The sequence below is a fragment of the Camelus ferus genome, chromosome 4 (genome assembly GCF_009834535.1).
Source record: "Camelus ferus isolate YT-003-E chromosome 4, BCGSAC_Cfer_1.0, whole genome shotgun sequence".
In the NCBI taxonomy this organism is placed as follows: domain Eukaryota; kingdom Metazoa; phylum Chordata; class Mammalia; order Artiodactyla; family Camelidae; genus Camelus; species Camelus ferus.
The window spans coordinates 74893871-74914717 of record NC_045699.1 but is presented as its reverse complement, the minus strand read 5'-3'; the positions used below and the strand labels follow the sequence as shown (position 1 = coordinate 74914717).

The following is a 20847-nucleotide window of genomic DNA, read 5'->3' as shown; positions in this document are numbered from 1 at the left end:
AAGTCTCATACTGAAAAGTACAGTAACTAAAATGAAAACTTCATTAGGGTGCTCAGTAGCAGGTTTGAGCAGCCAGAAGAAAGAATGAGCAAAGGTGGAGGCAGGACTATTGAAACTAATGTGAAGACAGAAAGAAAGAGTGGAGAACAGCGCACAGAGACCAGGGGACCTCTGGGATCCTATCCTAAGCAGGTCTCACGTGTGCATTATACTAGTCTCAGAGAAGAGAGAAGAGGGTAAAAAGAATATTTGAAAAAATATTGTTTAAAACGCCTCCAATTTGATGAAAGATATGAACCTATAAATTCAAGAAGCTCAATGATTTCCAAGTAGGATCAACTCAAAGAGACCCACACCAAGATACTTTAATAATCAAATTGTTGAAAGACAGACAGAATCTTGAAAATAGCACGGGAGAATTACTTGTTATGTACAAGCAGTCTTCAGTAAGATAACATAATTTCTCACCAAAAAACGATAGAAGCCAGAAGACAATGGGATGATATACATAAACTGATAGGGGGAAAAGTTGTCAGCAAAGAATTCTCTATCTGGCCAAAATGACCTTCAAAAATGTGGGAGAATTTGAGGCATTCCCAGATAAACAAAAGCTGAGAGTTTGTTGCCACCAGATCTGCCCTGCCAGAAATGCTAAACGGAGTCCTTCAGATTGAGATAAGAGGACCTGAGACAGCACCTCGAAGACATGGGGAGACATTAAGATCTCTGTTAAAGGGAAATCCATGGGTAAGTGGAAGCACTAGCAGTATTGTATTTTTGGTTGTGACTCAACTTTTTATTTACTACCAGACTTCAAAGACAAATGCATAACAATGATTACAAATGTATGTCATTGTGCGTGTAATGTACAAACATGTAATATGTGATGGCAGTAACACAAAGAGGAAAGGATGGAGCTGTTTAGAAGCATAGTTTATGTATGTTATTGAGGGAAGTCGTCCATTGAAGTAGATTATTATAAGTTTACAATGCTAAATGTAATCTCCATGGTAACCCAGAGGAAAAATATGTAGAAGCTGTGTACAAAAGAATCTACAAGAAAGCTACCAGGGCTAATAAATTCAGGAAAGTGGCAAGGTACTGGATCAACCAACAAAATCAGTCCTGTTCCTATGCACCTGCAATGACCAATCCAAAAGGAAGTTAAGAAAGCAATTCCATTTAAAATAGCATCTAAAAGAATAAAATGACCAGAAATAAATTCAACCAGGGAGGTGTTTAATGTGTACTGACAGCTGCAGAACATTGCTGAAAGAAAGGAGACACAAATGAGTGGGAAGATACCCTTCTTTCATGAGTGGGAAGACTTGACTTTAAGAGGTCAGTACCGCCCTAAGTCACCTGCCAGTTCAGTGCAATCCCTATCAGAATTCCAGCAGTATTTTTTTTGCAGAAATTGAAAAGTCAATCCCCAATTTCACATGGAATAACTGCAAGGGGTGGAGCCTGAATCGCCAAAAGTTGGAAGACACACATTTCCCAATTTTAAAACATCCTACAAAGGCACAGCATTCAAAACGGGACCCAAGTAAGGGTCTAGAAATAAACTTGTATATCTGCGGCCAGTTGGTTTTCGCAAGGGTAGTAAGTCTATTCCATGGAGGAAATAATTCGTCTTCAACAAATGATGTTGGGAAAACTGGATTTCCACATGCAAAGAATGAAGTTAGACCCCTGCTTCGCACCACATACAAAAAGTTAACTCAAAATGGATCAGTGACCTAAACGTTAGAGCTAAAAGCATAAAAGCCCTATAAACAAAGCATACAGGTTAATCTTCATAAGCTTGGACATGACAATGGATTCTTAGATAAAACGCCAAAGCACAAGCAATGAAAGACACAGACGAGTTGAATTTCATCAGAATAAAAATTTTTGTGCACCGAAGGACACTAACAAGCGTGAAAAGGCAACCCTTGGAAGGGGAGAAAATATTTGCAAACTACATACCTGTGCGAGTTTAACCATCAGAATATATACATACGTGTATACGCAGAGCATTCCTCTGTATTGATGTACAGGCAGTTTACAATGTTGTGTCAATATCTGGTGGACAGCTGATGTTTCGGTCATACATACCAGAATATATTTTTTAAAACTTCTAAAACTCAATAACGAAAGCAAACAAAACCTTTTGAAACACATCGAAAACAAACAAACCCAAATTCTGCAACTAAAAACCCTCCTAAAACTCAGCAGTGCATAAACAAAGAATGAAAACATGTTCCACAGCGCCACAAGGGAACCTCATGCGTTACGTATAACGTAGCACGCACACACACGAATGTGGACATGCGGCTGCAAGGTGCTACACGGGTAGGAGCTGCGGGCACCGGGACCTGCCTGGGGACAGCCCTTGGCCAGTCAAGAATAGGCAAAGGGCCTGAGCAGATATTTTTCCAAAGAAGATTGATAAATGTTCAATAAGCACATGAAAAGCTGCCCAACATCGCTGATCATCAGGAAAACGCAGATCAAAATCCCGAGGGACCGCCTCACCCTCATGGCAATGGCTGCTCTTAAACGGGAAACAAGGGCTCGGTGAGGCTGTGGAGACACTGGAACCTCTGTGCACTGCTGGCTGGAATGCAAAATGGTGCAGCCACAGTGGAAAAAGTTCGGCAGTTTCTCAAAAAAGGAAACAGAATTACCATATGGTCCTGCAGTCCCGCTTCTGCGTATATACTTGCCAAAAATTGAAAGCAGGGTCTTGAAGAGGTGCCCGTACACCCAGGCTCACAGCAGCACTGTTAACAATAGCCAAAAGGGGGAAACGCCCCACGTGTCCACTGATGGGGGAATGGACGTGCATGGGGTGGTCCACCCGTGCAACGGGATGTTACCTGCCTTTAAAAAGGGGGGATGTCCTGACACGCACCACGACACGAACGGACCTTGAAGACCTTAGGCTCAGTGAAACCAGCCAGACACAGACAGACAAGTTCTGTGGGATTCCACTCATATGAGGTACCTAGAGTAGGCAAACTCATAGAGACAGAGAGGACAGTAGGGGCCACCCAGGCTGGGGGAGGGGAATTGGGAGTTGCGGCTCAGTGAGTGAAGAGCTTCTGTGATGGAAGATGAGATCGTTTTAGAACTAGGTAATAACGAGGGTGTGGATGTTGTTGAATCCAGTGAACGTGAACGTGGTAAAGGGGTGTCAGTTCACACACACCCGAGAGCGTGGCCACAAGTGGAGGTGCCACGTGGGTCAGAGCTGAGCGCCCCGGGACCTGTGTAGGGCCCTCCCGCTCTCCCACCCCCACCCCCCCAAGCCTGCCAGCTTTGAGGTCTGAAAGGGGCAGAATAGGTTGTGACGAGGGTCTGGCTCCCCAAATCTGTGGGCTGTGGAGGCGGAATCAGGCCCCAGCCTTATTCCCAAAGTCAGGGGCCTCAGGCAGCTGGAGGAAGGGCTTCTGGACCCCCAGACATACTGCATGCTCAGGGCCACCAGGTGTGGCAGGACAGTGTCGGAGGGAATCAGAACGCACCTCCATGGGCCTTCCCGGTGCCACCCCAGGCTTGAAGGAGCTGCCTGGAGAGTTTGGAAGGGGAGCATGGTGGGTCGGCGTTGGGGAGTCGGCTCAGGCCCCTGAGCTGAGAGGAGGGGAGGGGAGGGGAGCGGGAGCAGCCAGGAGAGGGGCTGCGAGTCCTTGTGTCTTGTCCTGGCCCCCAGCCTAAAGAGGCCATGGGGGGCTTGCAAGGGCAGCTCTCTCCTCAACACAGAACAGGCATCCCTAGGTGTGGGGACAGGGACACAGGAACAGGGACATAGGGACACGGGAACATGGGAACCTGGGGACACAGGGGTGGGGACACGGGGGCACAGGGACACAGGGACAGGGGCACAGGGCTGGGGACATGGGGATGGGGACATAGGGACATGGAGACATACGGACGGGGACATGGGGATGGGCACACAGGGATGGGGACACGAGGCCATGGGAGACACAGGGCCACAGGGACGGGGCCACAGGGACAGGGCCATGGGGGGATGGGGACACAAGGACGGGGATATGGGATGGGGACACAGGGTTGGGGACATGGGATTTGGCACACAGAGACTTGGGAACAGGGGAGACATGGGGAAACAGGGATGGTGGCACAGGGATGGGGACACAGGGACATGGGGACATGGGGACACAGGGACCAAAGGATGGGGATAGGGTCACAGGGCCAGGGACACAGAGACTGTGGGGTGATTGTGGTGTGGCACTGGGTGACCACACCCGTAGGGTGGTGTCACACGATGGACAGTCACTGTCACCCTGCAGATTGCCAGTCACTGTCACCCTGCAGATTGCCACAGCAACAGTCCTGGGACAGTGGGAGGGAAAGCCAAAGGGCTGCACACATGGACCACACCCCACTCACCCCCCAGGCTGGCCCAGTTTCCTGATTTCACAGCGCAGTCAGAGCCCAGGGCCCCAGCCCAGCCTGGGCCATCCCAGCACCGGACAGGCCAGGCCTGGACAGAAGCCATGAGTCCTGCTGCCCAAGGACAGTCCTGGGAGTGGGTAGGGGTGACTCCCCTCCCCTCTGCTGCCTAGGGCAGGGCCACCTCCCCCCACCTGCTTTGGGCCTGGCTCACTGCCCACATCCCCAGCAGGACTGGCATGGTGCCCCCTGTGGCCCAGCTGGCCCCTCACCAGGCCCTGGATTACACACAGGGGCAAGGGTTGCCCCTCTGTCCTCTCGGTACTGGCACCTCCTGGGACCCCATCTCACTGAGGAGCCAGGACGGGACTAGCCCGAGGGGGAGGGGAGAGGACCCCAGATCCCAGCCCTGCATCCTAGCCCTCTCACCCGCCAGGAGCTGCCCTAACTCCTGCCTGGGGGTCTCCCGACCACCCGCCTCCTGCCGCAGCCACACCGGCCCTCACTGTCCCTGGGACAGCTGGGGCTCCGTTCTCAGGGCCGCTGACCCTCTTTCAGGGACCCCGCGACCATCCTCAAGGTCAGTCAGAGCCACCCCCGCAGGCAGCCTTCCCAGCCCTGCCCTTGGGAGCGCCCCTCCCCTTTGGCCGCTGGAACCCTCAACCCACTTCACGTGTCCCCATGGAGACAGTCTCCATGGTGACACAAGGGCTGCCCGAAGCTTGAGGACCTGGGCTTAAGGACCTGGAAGCAGGGCAGCTGGAAGAGAAGGAAGGACTAGCGCTGCTCACAGCCCCGCCCAGGCCTTCACGTGAGGGTGTCCCGCCAGTCACGTGACCTTGCCCACATGACCCGAAGCAAACGGGCAAAATGGACGTGAGCCCCCCGCCCAGGCAGGCCCTGCTCTGGGCCCTGGCCCTGCTGCTGGCGCTGGAGCTGCGCAGCCTGGAGGCCGTGGGTGAGTGCCGACCCGCGGGCCTCCCCTGCCACCCGCGCGTCCCCTGCCCGCTGAGCGTCCTGCCCTCCAGTCCACAGAGACGCAGACCCTGGCTTTCGGGAGGCCTACTTTGAGCAGCTCCTGGACCATTTCAACTTCGAGAGGTTTGGGAACAAGACCTTCCTCCAGCGGTTCCTAGTGTCAGGTGAGGTCACCCTGGGGACCGTTCCTGGTGACCGGTGAGACCCGGGGCGCCCCACACCTCACCCGGCCCCTTGCCTCTACCTGACAGAGAAGTTCTGGAAAAGGGGCGAGGGGCCCATATTCTTCTACACGGGCAACGAGGGGGACGTGTGGTCCTTCGCCAACAACTCAGGGTTCATCTTGGAGCTGGCGGCGCAGCAGGCAGCCCTTGTCGTTTTTGCGGAGCACGTGGGTACCCGCCGCGGCGGGGCCGGGGTGGGGGCGGCGCGGGGCCGGTGGGGGCGCGGGACCAGTGTCTGCCGGTCGCTTGCCCGCAGCGGTACTACGGAAAGTCACTCCCGTTCGGGGAGCGGTCCACGTGGCGCGGGTACACGGAGCTGCTGACGGTGGAGCAGGCCCTGGCCGACTTCGCAGGGCTGCTCCAGGCGCTGCGGCAGAAGCTTGGGGCCCTGGACGCCCCCGCCATCGCCTTTGGCGGGAGGTGCGTCCTCCTCTCCTTTCTATCCTGGAACAAACGCTTGCTTTTTCTCGGCCAGAATTTCTACGGGCCTTAGAAGTTTCAGGGCCCTTCAGGGGCAAGGAGTTGGGGAGTGGCGGCTCTGAGAAGGGAGAGCAGAGTGGGGATGTAGGGGGCGTGTCCCGGCTGAAAGGTCGCCCTCCTGGGGCCGGTGGGCAGGTGCTGCGCGGGTTGGGGGCCGGCGTGCTAACCTTGCGCCCTCGCCCAGCTATGGGGGGATGCTCAGCGCCTACCTGAGGATGAAGTACCCCCACCTCGTGGCGGGGGCGCTGGCGGCAAGCGCACCTGTCATCGCAGCGGCAGGCCTCGGTGACCCCTACCAGTTCTTCCGGGATGTCTCAGCGGTAAGTGAGGGCTCGGGGCCCCTGGACAGCCCGGCAGCAGGGCCTGCAGCCACGCCCTCTCTTCCTCCAGGACTTCGAGGGCCAGAGTCCTGAGTGTGCCCAGGCCGCGCGGGATGCCTTCCAGCAGATCAAGGACTTGTTTCTACAGGGAGGTGAGGAGGCAGCCCCCCACCGGCCCCTGCCTCCCTGCCCCACCCCCTGACCCAGAGCCTGCAGCCTCCAGAGGCCCTTGTCCCGCCCCTCCTGCCAGACTATGACACGGTCAGCCAAGAGTTTGGCACCTGCCAGCTGCTCTCTGGCTCAAAGGACCTACTGCAGCTCTTTGGGTTCGCCCGGAATGCCTTCACCCTGCTGGCCATGATGGACTACCCATACCCCACCGACTTCATGGGGCATCTTCCTGCCAACCCCGTCAAGGCGAGGCGCCCGCTCCCGGCTGGCTGGAATCAGGGGAAGGCAGTGTCCCATGGACAGGGAAGGGGTGGTCAGTGCTGGCCAGCTTGAGGGCCTTGCACCTACTCTGCCACCTGGGAGCAGGGAAGGGTGAGCTGGGGAGGGGGCTGCATGTCTCAAGTGGGGGTCACCGGCTGAGGCACTCTTCTGGCAACCCCAGGTCGGCTGTGAGCGGCTGCTGAGCAAAAGCCAGAGGATCAAGGGGCTCCGTGAGCTGGCTGGTGCGTCTGCCCACCTTCCCAGGCTGCTGCCCTGTGAGGGGCCCGACGGTGGTGGTGGGCTGAGGAGTGAGGCCCAGTGAGGGCTGCATGGGGGCAGGGCACACAGAGGCCTCCACTTGGCCCCTGGGGAGGAAGTGGCCATTCCCTTCCTGGCCCAGCCTGGGAGCGGGGCTCCAAGGGCCCTCTGCAGTCCCCAGTTGCAAAGGGCGGCACGCCCTGCTGGGTGGGGGAACATCGAGTGGGCTGCCCAGCTGCCCTCAGCAGCCAGGACAGGAGCTGATAGCCCAGACCCCAGGCACCCCACTCCTCACTGGGCCCATGGGACCCCAGAGCTCCCAACACCTGCAGGAACCCTCCAAGGGGACAGGGTGGGTGTCCAGGCACCTGGCCCCAGCACACCTCTCCCCCAGGGCTGGTGTACAACTCCTCAGGCCTGGTGCCCTGCTATGACATCTACCTGCAGTACCAGGCCTGTGCGGACCCCACAGGCTGTGGCTTGGGTCCCAATGCCAAGGCCTGGGACTACCAGGTATGGGGGTGCTGGGGGCCTGCGACTTCCGGGTATGGGGGTGCTTAGTAAGATGGACCACCCCATCGACTTGACCATGGTGTGGGTGTCCCACAGGCTTGTACTGAGATCAGCTTGACGTTTTCCAGCAACAACGTGTCAGACATCTTCCCCGACCTGCCGTTCACCGAGGCCCTCCGCCAGCAGTACTGCCTGGACACGTGGGGCGTGTGGCCCCGGCAGGACTGGCTGCAGACCAGCTTCGGGGGGGGCGGTGAGGCTCGAGGCGGGGGTTGGGGCAGCATCCCTCCCTCTGCACTGGGCTGGCTCTGCTCCCTCCCACTCCTGGGATACAGCTGGGGTCTGATCTGGCCCCTGGACCAGAGATTTGGGGGCTGCGCCTGGTCCCCACCACCCTTGCTCTTTTAGATCTTACAGCCGCCAGCAGCATCATCTTCTCCAACGGCGACCTGGACCCCTGGGCAGGGGGCGGGGTGAGTCACGCCAGGCGGCCCCCGGCCCCACTGCCGTGTGGGCCCCAGCACTCTGGGCTCTGTAGCTCCTTCATGTACTGTTCCGGTCGTCATTGTTTCCTCCCCTCCCTCTGTTTTGGTTCTCTTCTTAACCTCTGATGGTGACCTTGCATCTGACTCATTAACCTTAGCCTTTCTTTTCTAACGGGACTTTTCCAGGCTATACAGCCACCTCAGTGCACCCTGAAAGCTGGGCTGTGTAGCCATCAGGTTATGCTGGGAGGGCTGAGGGTGAGCGCACACTGCACTCCTGACATGAGTCTCCTTCATTGACACAGATCCAGAGCAACCTGAGCTCGTCGGTCCTCGCCATCACCATCCAAGGGGGAGCACACCACCTGGACCTCAGGTACAGCCCTGCTTTGGGAGGGGCGCAGCTCCTGGCCTGGGCCGATGTCTGGTCACGGGCGAGGGTAGTATGAGTCTCGCTGAGTGCCCCCCACACCTGCTCCTCAGAACACCCCACCCAGAGGACCCGGAATCTGTGGTGGAGGCGCGCAAGCTGGAGGCCACCCTCATTGGCAAGTGGGTGGAGGCGGCCAGGCAAGAGTGGCGACTGGCACAGCACACGGGGCCTAGAGGCTGAGGGGCGCTCCCGCAGTGGGGCCAGAGAAGCCTTGCCCAGAGCAGCAGTCTGGGGAGAGAAGCCATGGCCCACCTTCCTAAACCCAGAGCTCAGCCCAGGGTGGGCAGGCCCTTGCCCGAGGGAGAAGCTGAACACTGGCAGCCTGGCAAGCATGTCCTGTCCTGGCTACGGCCAGGTCAGGAAAGCAGGACACTGAGCACAGACATGTGACCTCCTAAACTCACTGTTGAATAAAGCAGTCCTCAGCTCCACTGCTGGCTGTCTTGGGCAATGGGGACATGGCCTTTCCTGTGGCAGGCGGCTAACAAGGCAGGGCCCCTCTGGGGAGACTGGCTGCCTCCCAGGCTGCCTGCCTGGGGCCAAGCCTGGGCGTGGGCTGGAGAGTCGGCTTCTCAGCAGCCTCAGGCTGCACCCTGCAATAGGACGGGAACCGTCACGGTCAGGAGTCCCACACAGGTGCTGACTGGCTCCTGGCCTGGCAGGGGTAGGGGGTGACCGGGACTACAGGGCACCCCCCCAGCCTGGGGGGATCTGCAGTGAGCAGCAAGCAGCCACAAGGGCCGGGACTGGAGACCACTGGAGAGACAAGCCACACACACTTTCCATGCACATAGCACGTGGGGCCTGTGAGTGAGGGGAGGCTGGGAGCCCCAGGGCACCCCAAGCCAAGTGGCAGGCCTGGGCCTGGTGACACTGGGACCGCCCCGGGTACATGATCCTGAGGGGCCAGAGGCTCTAGGAATGACAACTCTGAGACTCCCACGCCTGGCAGGGAAGCCGCAAGCAGGGGCCTGAAGCATCTTGCCCAAGTCCTTGCTCTGGGCACCACAGTGGCCATCACAGTGGCCATCACCTGCCCCGTACAGCCGACACGTCCAAAGTCCCGCCACTGCTGGCAGATGCAGAGCTGACCTGTGGACCAAAGTGAGCCTGACCCAACTACTGCCCATCACTTCCACAGTGCACTTTCAGGGAGCCAAGACTTGTTTGAAGACAGCAGACACCAGATGGAACAAACGTACTTTTATCCCGACTGAAAGTCCATCTATTGGGCTGGCCTGGGAGCAGGTGACTTGCCTGCCCAGCCCCTTCCAGCCCGAGCAGGGCAGTGGGAGGATCCCTGAGTCCAACGTGTAAACACCACAGCCAGCCAGGAGCCCATATCCCCAGGTCACAGATGCCCCCAGACCCTCAGGTCAGGGCGTGTCCACAGGCTCTGAGACCCCAGGCTGAGCTGCACCCGGCTGTCCCCTCGGCTCCGGCCTCTGATCACACCCTGGGCTCCAGGGAGCCAGAGTAGCCCCGGACACCCACAAAGCCCTTGCACGGCCGGGAGGAGGACAGACGGGCCTCAGGAATGCAGTCAGAATTCGATTCTCTCAGGAGAAGGAAGAAGGCTCCCGGGTGGGCAGGGCCTCCCCGAATCACAGCGCTCATTTACTCCTGTCTGTTCCTGACGGTGTCCTGATGAGAACCAGGCGAGGAGCCGGGCCCAGCGGCCACCCCGAGCACCTACGGGGCCCCAACACGTCCCGGCCCTGTCGCCCACGAGGCCGCTGCCGTCAATCCGGCCTGGAGCACGTCCAGCCAGCTGGGCGGACATGGCACAGCCAAGGTCAGGGTCAGGGTCCTGATGACAGGAAGTGTGGGCCCGTGGGCAGCGCCCACTCGGGAGTCGTCCCGCCCTAGGCGGGGGCCCAGATGGGCAGGGGGTGAGCCTCGGTGTTGAACACGTAGGTGTCCAGGCTGAGCAGGTTTGGGTCGTCAGAGAAGAGCAGGTACAGGTACTTGAGCGTCTCCCCCAGAAAGAAGCTCTCCATCTTGTCCCTGGGCTGGGGATTGCTGGGGTCCTGCACATTGCTGATGGAGGAGTAGCCGCCCGAGGGGATCTGCACGAGAGCCCAGGCCTCAGCATCAGGACTGCGGGCTCGGCCCTCTCGAGGGCGGCCAGCCAGAGGCACCCTCTGAAGGCCCCTTCCCACCGCAGCACACACAGTCCCCCAGGGCAGGGACTGGAATGGGGAGATCACCAGGGCGCATAGGAGAACTTGCCGCCCTGGTGGTCAGCCAGCGTTCCTCTGGACGCCCCTGGGGGATGCCAGCAGCCCTCAAGTGACCAGATGGAAAGGGCCTTGGAGGTCTTGCAAAGGCCTTGAGGTCACGTGATGGGAGTAGACTGCACGGCCTCACATGTCACAGGGCAAGGGTCAAGTGACCTCTGAGCCGTGGCCCCACCTGTGAGACGGTCGGCCGGGCCTGAGCACAGTGCGGGTGGCGCCATGGTCATGGCAGCCGTCCTGGGGAGCAGCAGCCCAGAGGTCACCCCAGGTGCAAACGTGCTGTGCAGGCCACTCAGAGGACCCAGGAGGGACACGCTCCGTGCACCTCAGGCCCCTGCAGGGACCCTCGCCACACATGCTGGCCCCCTGCCCCTGGGTCGTGTGCACCCTGGGCCTCGAGGGACGTGCCGGGCAGCCGGGCCCTCCTGGCCAGGGTGTGGTCCCCTGGAGGCCACAGCGAGCCTGGCCGGCCCCCCTAGCCCCAGGCAGGTGGCCAGGGGCTCACCCTCGTGTAGGTGTTGAAGCTCTGCAGGATGTCCCAGCCCCAGTCCTGGTACTTGCGGTCGCCCGTGAAGCGGTACAGGTAGAACAAGCTCTCCACCGTCTCGGGCCGCAGCAGGTTGTGTCTGTCGGCCGCCTGGGGAGGAGCACGCGCTTTGGGTGAGCCCCGGCCACGCCACGCCGCGCCACGGCCCGAGCGCGCCCCGGCCTGGCCCACCTTCACCAGCACGTCCTTCCGGGCCGGCTGCGGGGACAGGTTGAAGTGCACGATCTCGGGGCTCAGCCCCGTCTCCATCTGACGGTTCATCTGATAGCAGGTGTCCATGAGTGCCCGGGCCAGCTCCATGTGGTCGGCGGGCAGGCCGTGGTGGGCGCCCAGAGCCAGCGTCCCTGGCAGGAAGCACACCAGGTGGTCCTGAAATCAGAGGGTCTCCTCACCACCGGGGAGCCTGCAGCCACATGGACTCCACACTGGGTCCAGCGCCATCTCAGGCCACCCACGTCCCCATGAGGCAGCAGGCCTGGGTGCGTGTGACATACATGGTGGCAGAGCACCTGGGGCAAACAGTGGGCAGGGGAGAAGCAGCCGGAAGGACCCCCGCCTCCCGGGTCTCCCCCCGCTCCCTGCCCCAAACGCCGATGGAGCACAGGCTGCAGGAGGTGGGGGAGCTGGACCCCCTGGGGGAGAGGGAGGGCCCTGCTGGGAGAAGAGGGCTCTGGGGAAGGCGGCCTGGCACCCCACAGACCTCAGCTCCCAGGCCGTCACAGGACAGCCCAGGCCGGGTAGCCCACGTCCCCCTGTGACAGCTCACACTCCGCAGTCAGAAGTGCGTGGTTCCCTCTAACATCCAGACTCTTGGAGCCTTGATACGTCAAGGACAGAGGAAGGGGCCCGAAGCCCCCCAGACTGGACCCCCTGGACCGCCCTCCCGCTCACCATCTTGGCGCTGAAGCGGCCGTGGGTGAGCTCCCCCACGAAGGTGAGCTTCATTGGCTCGGACCTGCGCAGCAGGTGCCTCTTGATTCCCTCCACAGCTTCGAGGTAGTCCTCCAGCAGCCTGTGGGGACCAGCAGGTCGTGTGTGCGCACGCCAGGTGGGTGCACGGCCCCTGGGACCCGACGAGCCCACCCAGCTCTGGGGAATGCGGCCCCCACCCCCGATTCCGGGGCGCATCACCCCCGGGCTTGAGCCTGAGGCGAGTCCAGCTCCCGAAGGAGGCTGTATCTGCCCTCTGCACACTGTGGGACAGCTGCTCCACGGCTGTCCGGGGAAGCCTGAATTTCACGTGAGAGTGAAAATGCGCGTGACGAGGCCCACAGGTGCCTGGCTGCCTTGCTCCGGGCACCGCCGGGCAGAGCCGCGGGCCTGCTGAGCCTGGACCGCGGGGGCCGGCCACGCCCACCCCCTGCAGACAGGCCGGGCCAGGGAGGGGCCCGGGAGCGGGGGACCTGGGACCTGGGGACCCGCCCGAGGCAGAAAGCAGGCCTCACTGCGGCTCCTTCTTCCCGCCCTGGATCCACTGCTTCAGCAGGTACTCGTAGTAGCTGTCGGCCCTGGCGCCCAAGGTGAACACGCCCAGGTGGGTGAAGAGGCCGCTGTGCGTATTGATGAACATGGGCACCAGCCCGTCCTTCTTCCCCGAAAGGGAGTGGATGTGCCTCGTCACCTCCTCCGCGGCCTCCTGGGCAGACAAGGGGAGGTGCGGCTGAGGACCGGGCAGTCGCAGGGGGCTGCGTGCGCTCTGCCCCTGGTGGCTGATCCCTCCTCCATGGACACCCAGGCGGGGCCTCTGAAGAAGGATGCACCCCGCAGGGCAGGCAGGTCTGCGCCCTCCGAGGCGACGGGGCTGAGTGTGTCCTCTCAACAGGTCTCGGCCCCGCCGCAGGGGCCGGGGTCTGAAGACCACAGCCAGGCTCGGCGGGACCACCTGCCCAGGACAGCCACAGGCTCCTGCTTCCCACGGGGTGGGCAGGCACACCTGCTCTGGCCCCTGGGTTGCTGCCGAAGACACTGACCGCCTCGGAGCCCTCATCCACCTGGTGAACTCCTATTCACCCTTCAACACCTAAGCAGCCCGGGCTCCTCTGAGGTCACCTGTCTAGCCTGGGCAGCACCGTGTGTCTGTGCTGCCACAGCTCTGTGCACATTTTATCACAGTCCTCAGGACCCTGCAGGGGTGATTCCTGGTCTCCACCCGACACACACCCCCACACCAATTCAGACAATTCTCTGGGGAGCGGGGTGGGGGCTGCCTGATGCCTTTTTGATCCCCAGCAACAGCCAAAGCCCGGCAGCATGCGGGTGCGGGGCGGGCATCTCCTGACAAGTGTTAGCACACCCACAGCGCAAGAGAAGATGGCAAGCTCAGTCCGACCACGGGAAAGGGACCTGAGAACGCCGTTCTACACAAAAACACACAGAGGCCGCCAACTAAACCGAAGAGGCACCGCTGCTCGTGATAAGGGTTAAATCCAAAAGGAGACACCATCACACACCCCTCACGAGGTTTACCTTAACGACAGAAAAAACAGTGCTGGCTGGCTGGAGAAAAACAGAAGCTCCGTGCAGGGAGGGAACTGCGGACAGGAAACTGTTCTCACTGACCCAAGTGGCAAGGAAGTCACGAGCTCAGTAACAGGAAAAGACTGAAGAGGCCCTGCCTGGCGTCACGGAGGGAAGGGCCCGAGAGGCACCACACCCGTGAAAGCACGCCGACTGACGGACCAGACAGGCGGGCCGGGGTCGGGCTTAACGTTTGCTGTTCAGAGGGGCAACGTCTACAGGGAGGAGCCGAGTGTGGCGGGCAGGGGCTGAGGAAGGGCCCAGGGGGACAGTCACAGAGTCCGGGCTCCCCCTGGGGCCTGGCCTGGCCTGGCCGGAGATGATGGTGTTGGCCGCGAAGTATGAGTGCACTGCGACCTGCAAAGGAAAGTCACGACTTCCTGCTGTCTAAACTGTGTCTCAGTTTCCCCCCCCAAAAAAAAAAAAAAAAAAAGCTGATGGAACACAGGTCAAATTTAGAGGACACACACTTGCTGAAGGTTAACCCTCAAGAGAAGAGGCCCTTCCAACGTGGGACAAACACAAACTGCTCAACACACTTGACACATTACAAACAACATAGGTGGACCCGCCATGCCTCTTCCACAAGCGCAGCCTGTCAACAGCAGAGCGCCCCATCGGAGGAGCTGATCCCGGCCACCCTCCCAGCACGGACGTGTACCCAGGGTCTGCTCCAGCTGCCATCCGCACAGAAGCGGCTACAAACAACTGGTGTCCGGACACACAGCCCAGAGAGGGCAGCCACGACAGAGGCGGCCCCCGCACAGGCTGCAGGTGGACACAGGGCCACGCAGAGCACTGCGTGACAAGCCCCCAGCGCTGTCAGGGCCCTAAGGACACAAACAGGACAGTACAAACACAGGGCCGGGCAGAGGACTCACCCCCAGTCAGCGCCCTCAGGCCTACGCACCTGGTAGCAACGAGAAAACGGGACTCTCCAGAAAAAACAAACGCAGCAGGGGGTGGCCAACAACCAAACAACAGTGGTCTTAGGGGCCAGAATCCACGTCCCTGCGAGCCTGCACGGGCTTCCATGAGCCACGGCGCCTCCCGCACAAAACCTGCTCCAGCGAGAGACTCAGCGCTCCCTCCATACCTGAAACTTCTTAACTCCCGTGAGACGAGAGAGCTCTCGAAACTCCAGCTGAATGCTTGTCACCTCGGCCACCGTGCTGTCAGAGGTCCACCGGGGAGGATGCGCAGCGCCAGTGCCAATGTTTACATCGGAGTACGGGATCTTGGACGGTGTCTGGAACGCAGGCATTAGCCGATTTCCAAAATCCTCCTGACGCACAACACAGCGCTGAGTCAGCAACTCCTACACACGGTGGCCCCGTCTCCACACTACCACACTGACCCATCACCCGCTCCATCCAACTGAGCAGAGGGACGTTGAGTTTGCTGGCTTCACCCGGCCCCAGCACTCAATGGCAGCAAAACTGCTCTGAGGGAGGCTGCCTGCAGGCAGCAGGGGACAGGCAGGGCTGCTCCAGCTCAGGCCCGAGCACAGAGACTGGCTCCACGCACTGGAGGAGATGGAGCTGAAACAGCCCCCAACCCTTGAGGGAAGGAATGACTGCAGAACACTCGAGATTCGCACTCCCCAGGGAGACAGCCGACCTGGTGCTGGGACACTCACAGCCTTCTGCAGGAAGAGGACGTCCCCTGACAGGTGGAAGGCGCTCAGGAGCCCCCCCAGGATCCGGATTGTGCTCTCAAACAGGTTGACGTCCACGTTTTTCTGAAACTCTAACTTCTTGGACACCCACTTCCTGGCTTCTTCAAATTCTAACACATGAAACAGAAGAGGCACAGGAAGGCAATCATAGTCCCAGCGCCCCCCTGACCACGGCCTCTGGTTCTACATGCATTCCCGTGTCTGCCTTTCCCTGCAGGGTCTCAACATCACTCCTAGTGCAGAGGCCCCGAGGCCTTAGTTCTGCAGACAGAAGGGAGGCAGCACACAGCTGGGAAGCCCCTGCACGTGGGGGCACGTGCTCGTCACTCTAAGGCCAAGCTACACGGGACCACAGGAGTCACCACGTGGCAGGCAGTCTTCAGCCCAGTCGGAAACCTTAGAACAGCTTTAAGGTGCCAGTAGAGAAACAGCTAGAAACACATTATCTTCATGTAACCCAATCCCTGTGGCATAATAGCGGTGTCGGGGAAGACTAGGGGCGCCAGTGGCTGCGTCGGGTCACGGGTCACCCCCCGAACCACAAGGCCCCTCCGATGCAACAGAAACATCCAGGGCCCACATTTGGCCCTCCAGGGGCCAGAAGGGACACCTGTCCTGAGCCAGCCCTGGACGCCTGGACGTAAGGGGACAAAGGAATTGCCCATGGCCAGCACGTCCACTCCTGGCACCCAGGAAGGGGGGATGTGCGGTCCAGAAGGGAAGAGCGCCACTTAGATCTCCTGGGCAAGGCTGGCCCACGGCCCGAGGGTCACCCACGGGGACCTGGCTGCACGGTAGACAGGAGAGATACCTTTCTTCAGACCCAAGATCCACATGGTGTCCAGGGCGTCGATCAGCGTGAGGCCGAGGCCGAACCACTCACTGAAGGACCTGGACACGGGCCTCAGCTCGTCGTGGCCCCAGGCGAACTTGCGGTACCCGGCCCACGCGTGGCGGAAGGCGTCGATCACGGCCTTCTGGCGCTCCTTGGGGGATGCTGGGGGGTAAGCCGGCTGTGAGGACCAGTCAGCACTGAGACCAGCTGCTCTGGTCCCACAGCGAGCGACGCAGATGGGGGGACACTGTCCAGGCCACAGGAAGCAGGGGACCGCAGTGAAGGCCAGGACGCTCAGTGCCGGACCTGGCCGCCAAGCCCGGCCGTCCACCTGCACCAGGGGCCTGGCAGGGGTGACCCTCCGGGGCGCCGGGACACTCAGGGAGCAAAGGTAACCGAAGCCCTGGAAGCAAGGCAGCTGTGCTGCGCGAAGTGGCTGTGAGGACGTCCAACGTGACAGGTGCCGGTGACCCGGACGAGAACACCTGAGAGCATCCCTCCCATGGCTGCAGGGCTGGACGCGGGATGACAGACCGTCCAGGACCCACGTGTCCTCACTAGCGCTCTAGTGCGTGCCTGGCCCCCGACGCCGGGCCCCCCGGGTGTCCCAGGCTGAGCAGCGCCCGGAGGCACAGCAGGCGCTGCACCGCCCGCCCCGCGGCGCCTCTGCGTGTCCACACCCCACCTCTGTCCAGATGCCCAGGTGAGGCCAGGGAGGGCGCAGGCGGGACCTTACCTGGCGGGTTCTGAATCCCGAGGGCCTGCGGGGAAGGCCTGGGGGGGCCCTCTGCCTTCCTAGAAGGGAGCTCGCTGCCCTGCTCTGGCTCCATCACTGCTCCCCTCCAGCTAGGAGGAGAGAAGGAAAAGCATTCAGAGCAGCTCAAGGGGGCAAATGCCCCGCGGTCGCTGCCCAACTCAGGCTCCCACGTGCCCTCCACGCGGCAGGACCGCGAGGAGGCGGGGCCCTGCCTCACCGGGCGCAGACTGTCTGCCTCAAAGGAGAACACACGGCAGACGTCACGCGGGTTCTCCCTGTTTTTCAGAAAAGCAAACAGCAAAGAGGCCAGCCTCCTGGTTGCTCACGTTCAGACCCGTCTGCCCGCGTACCTGATGGTTCTCTGCCCCTTTTCGTCCACCGCCTCTGCCCTCCTCTCGGCCTCATCCTGCCCCCTGTCCTTGAAAGTTCTGTCGGGGGCTCTGATCTGCAGGTTGGGTGGTCCCCGTCGGAAATGCCTTGGAAGCTTCTGGACAAAAACAAGAGTCACTCCTGAAAGGGCGCACCTGCCAAGGAGCTGCTGTCCTTTTCCCCCGGGGGCGCTCTCTGCGGCCAGACCCCGCCGCGCGGAGTGCCGTGGGCCGGCTGTGCGGCTGTGCTGTCCCAGGGGAAGGTCTTTTCACTTCTCCTGCGATGTGCAGATTTGCGGGGAGCTCTGGGTACCCGGACGGAAGCTTTGCCGACGGGCGAGGACAGCCCGGGACAGCGGGCCAGCCCTGGCCTGGACGTTTACAGGCGTCAGACCCTAAGGGTGGCCAAGAAGGGGTAGAACCACCGTGTCCCCACGGGCGGAGCCGCAGAGAATGCTGTCGCTGGCCTGCGTCTGGGGCTCCCCAGCTTGGTCCTCGGAGTGCTGTGGCGGGGTGGCCGGGCAGTGGCAAAGCGCCGTGCGGGGAGCAGCCCCCATCCTGGCGCAGCCAGTCCCCACCAGTGGGTGTGCTCGGCCACTGCTCCGGGGAGAGAGGATCGCCTGCTTGTGAGCGGAAAACCCTTGCTCTTCGGGATCTGTGGCAGCCTCGGGAGAGGGTCTGTGAAGACATCTTCCTTGCAAAGATTCAAACCCCAGGAGCTGGGGCCCCTGGGCCAAGAGAAGGGGGCCTGGCCGAGACAAAGCACTGCGGCCAAAGTAGGCCTGGACGAGTGCTGGGGTCCGGGCGACAGAAGGTCTAAGAAGGTGGCCTCCAGAAGCCCAGCGTGCCCAAGGGGACTTGGGCCAGGGAAGAAGCACACACTCACCCCGTCACGTCCACGCCCCTCCTGGACACCAGCGCCCGGCTCATGGACATCGAGGTGTGGACGTGTGTCTTTCAGTTGGGGAAACGCGCCACCTTGTGCTTTCACACGACCGTGAAGGTCAGCGTGCGAGAGCGCGGCCGCAGGAGGGACAGAATGCATGTGGGCTCTCGAGGGGAGAAATCTGGCCTTTTCCACAGGCCCTCACGCCAGACACGGGAGAGCGGCCTCCTGGCTCTCCCCAGGGCAGCCCTGCAGGGTGTGAGCCAGCACCTGGCCCGGATCCCCTCCTGGCGGCCCCGGCACCCAGCCAGCAGGGGAGGCTCCCCAGGTGCACAGCTCCCAGTTCTCCAAGGCCAGCCCCCGAGCCACCTGCCTTTGGAGGGGTCCTTCCCTGGCTCTCTGGCTGACCTTGATGCCCTCTAGTCTCCACACCCTGCAATGCACGCGTGGAGCTGCCGCAGAGCTAGGCCTGGCCCTTTCCTCCAGCCTTTGTGGACGCCACGCACCCCTGCACCTGAGCACTCCCAAACCTGTATCCCAGGACGCAACTCTGACCCTCGGGGCCCCCACACCTCCGTCCGGGCACAGCCTGGGCCAGGACCTCCCAGAGAGAAGGGATGGGTTTTGTTCACACCCTGCCGGGGTCCGGCCCGGCAGGTGTGCAAGTAAGACGAGCAAAGAACATCCCTCCTCCTTTCCCTGCTACCACTTGTCCGACCAGCCCTGAGCAAGGAGGGTGAGGTTAAAGCCTGCAACAGACGGGAGAAAAAGAGTTCTCCCCAGTCTGCCTGAAACAGCACGTACTGTTCTGAAGTGCTTCCGGAACGGACCCGCTTACAACTCCACACACAGTGCATTCAAAGTACCTGCGGTGAGAGCCCCGGGAAGGTTTCTGGGTGAGCGTCTGCTTTCTGAGGGGCTGGCAGGACCGGTGGGTTTGCTGGTCTCATCCTCTGCCCTTCCGCCGACCTGTTCTCGGCTGAACAAGAGAACCTGTTTTATCTCAAATCCGCCACGAGGCCTGCAGGAGGTTCAGAGCACGCCGAGGACAACGTCCACACACGTGTTACTCCCTGCACAAGGACGTGGGGGACCTCAGAAGAGGCGCCAAAGGAAACCAAGAATGGCCAAAGGGAATCCAACCTTTCCCAAAGCGCCTGGCGGTCCCGACGCCCACCCCACAGCACACAACACTCCCCTCGCAGTTTCGGTCTCAGCACGTATGGATGGTGGCAAGCGGGCAGTCTGCTCGAGCACCCACAGGGCCTTTAGTTTTCCTCCTCCAGAGCAAGTTCAGAGGAGCTCGGGAGGGGTCCTCCGCGTGTGTGCCGGCACCCTGCCCGCTCCGTCCCCAGCGCCCGGCAGCACGCGTGAGGTCGTTCCCGGAACCCTCAGGACCTGCATCTCACCGTGAGACGGAGGAGCAGGTGCCAGCGCTTAACCAGACGCCTGGGAAACAGCCAGCCGGCCTCAAAGTGACCCCCACGTTGCAGCCAGGTGCTGGGGACGCTCTCGGCCTGTCTCTCCATTTCCATTTCCTGCCAGTCTGTGAGGTCCCCCTCCTGCAGCTGCGAGGTCGCTGCGCTACTGCCTAGTCACCCCCAGCCCCCTCAGCTGTCCTGTCAGGAGGGTGCCGCGGGTACCTGGCCACTGGTCAGACGTGCTGACGTAGGTCAGGAGGCCACAGAGCATCAGAAAGGCCAGCAGGAAGAGGATGGCGTTCCGCTGAAACCTGGACAGCTGCTTCCATTTCTGAGAGACGGGCAGAGAACGACACTGTTTACCGACAGTAACACAACGGGAAACCTCAACTGTGACAAACTCCGTGAGGACGAGGAGGAATTCAGAAGGTCCAGTGAGGAGCCCTGTTGGTTTTGAACTGGGGGAAGCTCCGTCTCAGCAGGGACCACACTGCAGCTGACACACGGCACTGGTGGCGCGATGCGAACGAAAACACACGTCGGAAGCGCTTCCGCCCCACGCATGGGCATTAAAGACGGGCAACTCTCGTGTCCCGGCTCAGGCCGGGCGGGCCTTGCCTCTGCCGAGATGTGCTGGGCCTCCGTCCCGCAGCCCGAGACCCGGGACAGCGGGACTCGCGTCCCGCGCCTCCGCACCCCGAGGCCCCCAAGCTCCGCCCGCCCGCGCATCCCGGCCCCTGCGGCTCTGGCCGGCTTCCCTCCCGGACGCGCGGGGCCCACGCTCACCCGCCAGCACGAGCGGCGTCGCCAGCCTTTGCTGCCGTCGTAGCCTCGGCTCGGAATCAGCGTCACTGAGATGAAGTCCCGCTGCGGCGCCGGAGGCGGCGGCGGCGGATACATGGTAGCGGCGGAGGCCCGCGGCTCCCCGCCCGCCTGCGGCGTCAGGACTCCGCGCTCTGAGCGTGTCCCGCAGGTCCACCAGTCCGACTCCCGCGACCGGCCATCGCAGCTCCGTCAGCTCCCTGCCCTGCGCGCCGCGCCGCCAATGCGCCTTCGCCGCGCCTTCGTAGTCCTTTC

At 61.2% G+C, this 20847-nt stretch overlaps 2 protein-coding genes across 5 annotated transcripts; one reads left to right on the top strand and one right to left on the bottom strand.

Moving 5' to 3' along the window:
* Positions 1–5201: 5201 nt before the first annotated feature.
* On the top strand, positions 5202–8952 carry DPP7 (dipeptidyl peptidase 7). 2 transcript variants are annotated; one of them, XM_032478980.1, is made up of 13 exons: positions 5202–5356; positions 5427–5540; positions 5628–5767; positions 5857–6020; positions 6265–6400; positions 6471–6552; positions 6651–6817; positions 7014–7074; positions 7485–7603; positions 7732–7856; positions 8012–8076; positions 8394–8464; positions 8572–8952. In XM_032478980.1, exons 1-13 carry the CDS (start codon positions 5269–5271, stop codon positions 8692–8694), a joined length of 1455 nt encoding a protein of 484 aa, XP_032334871.1. In that variant the 5' UTR covers positions 5202–5268; the 3' UTR covers positions 8695–8952. The 2 variants fall into 2 exon arrangements, with proteins under 2 accessions (XP_032334871.1, XP_032334870.1); XM_032478979.1 differs by having other exon boundaries at positions 7700–7856.
* Positions 8953–9709: 757 nt separating this feature from the next.
* On the bottom strand, positions 9710–20823 carry MAN1B1 (mannosidase alpha class 1B member 1). Of its 3 annotated transcripts, none has more exons than XM_032478973.1 (13): positions 20557–20823; positions 19993–20101; positions 19216–19328; positions 17446–17582; positions 17075–17184; positions 16315–16500; positions 15465–15613; positions 14922–15110; positions 12754–12944; positions 12200–12320; positions 11480–11677; positions 11267–11398; positions 9710–10590 (listed from the first exon to the last, which is right to left on the bottom strand). In XM_032478973.1, the coding sequence occupies exons 1-13, from the start codon at positions 20668–20670 to the stop codon at positions 10387–10389; spliced, it is 1953 nt and encodes a 650-aa protein (XP_032334864.1). In that variant the 5' UTR covers positions 20671–20823; the 3' UTR covers positions 9710–10386. The 3 variants fall into 3 exon arrangements, with proteins under 3 accessions (XP_032334864.1, XP_032334866.1, XP_032334865.1); XM_032478975.1 differs by having other exon boundaries at positions 14922–15074; XM_032478974.1 differs by having other exon boundaries at positions 17446–17579.
* Between the last annotated feature and the right edge of the window lie 24 nt (positions 20824–20847).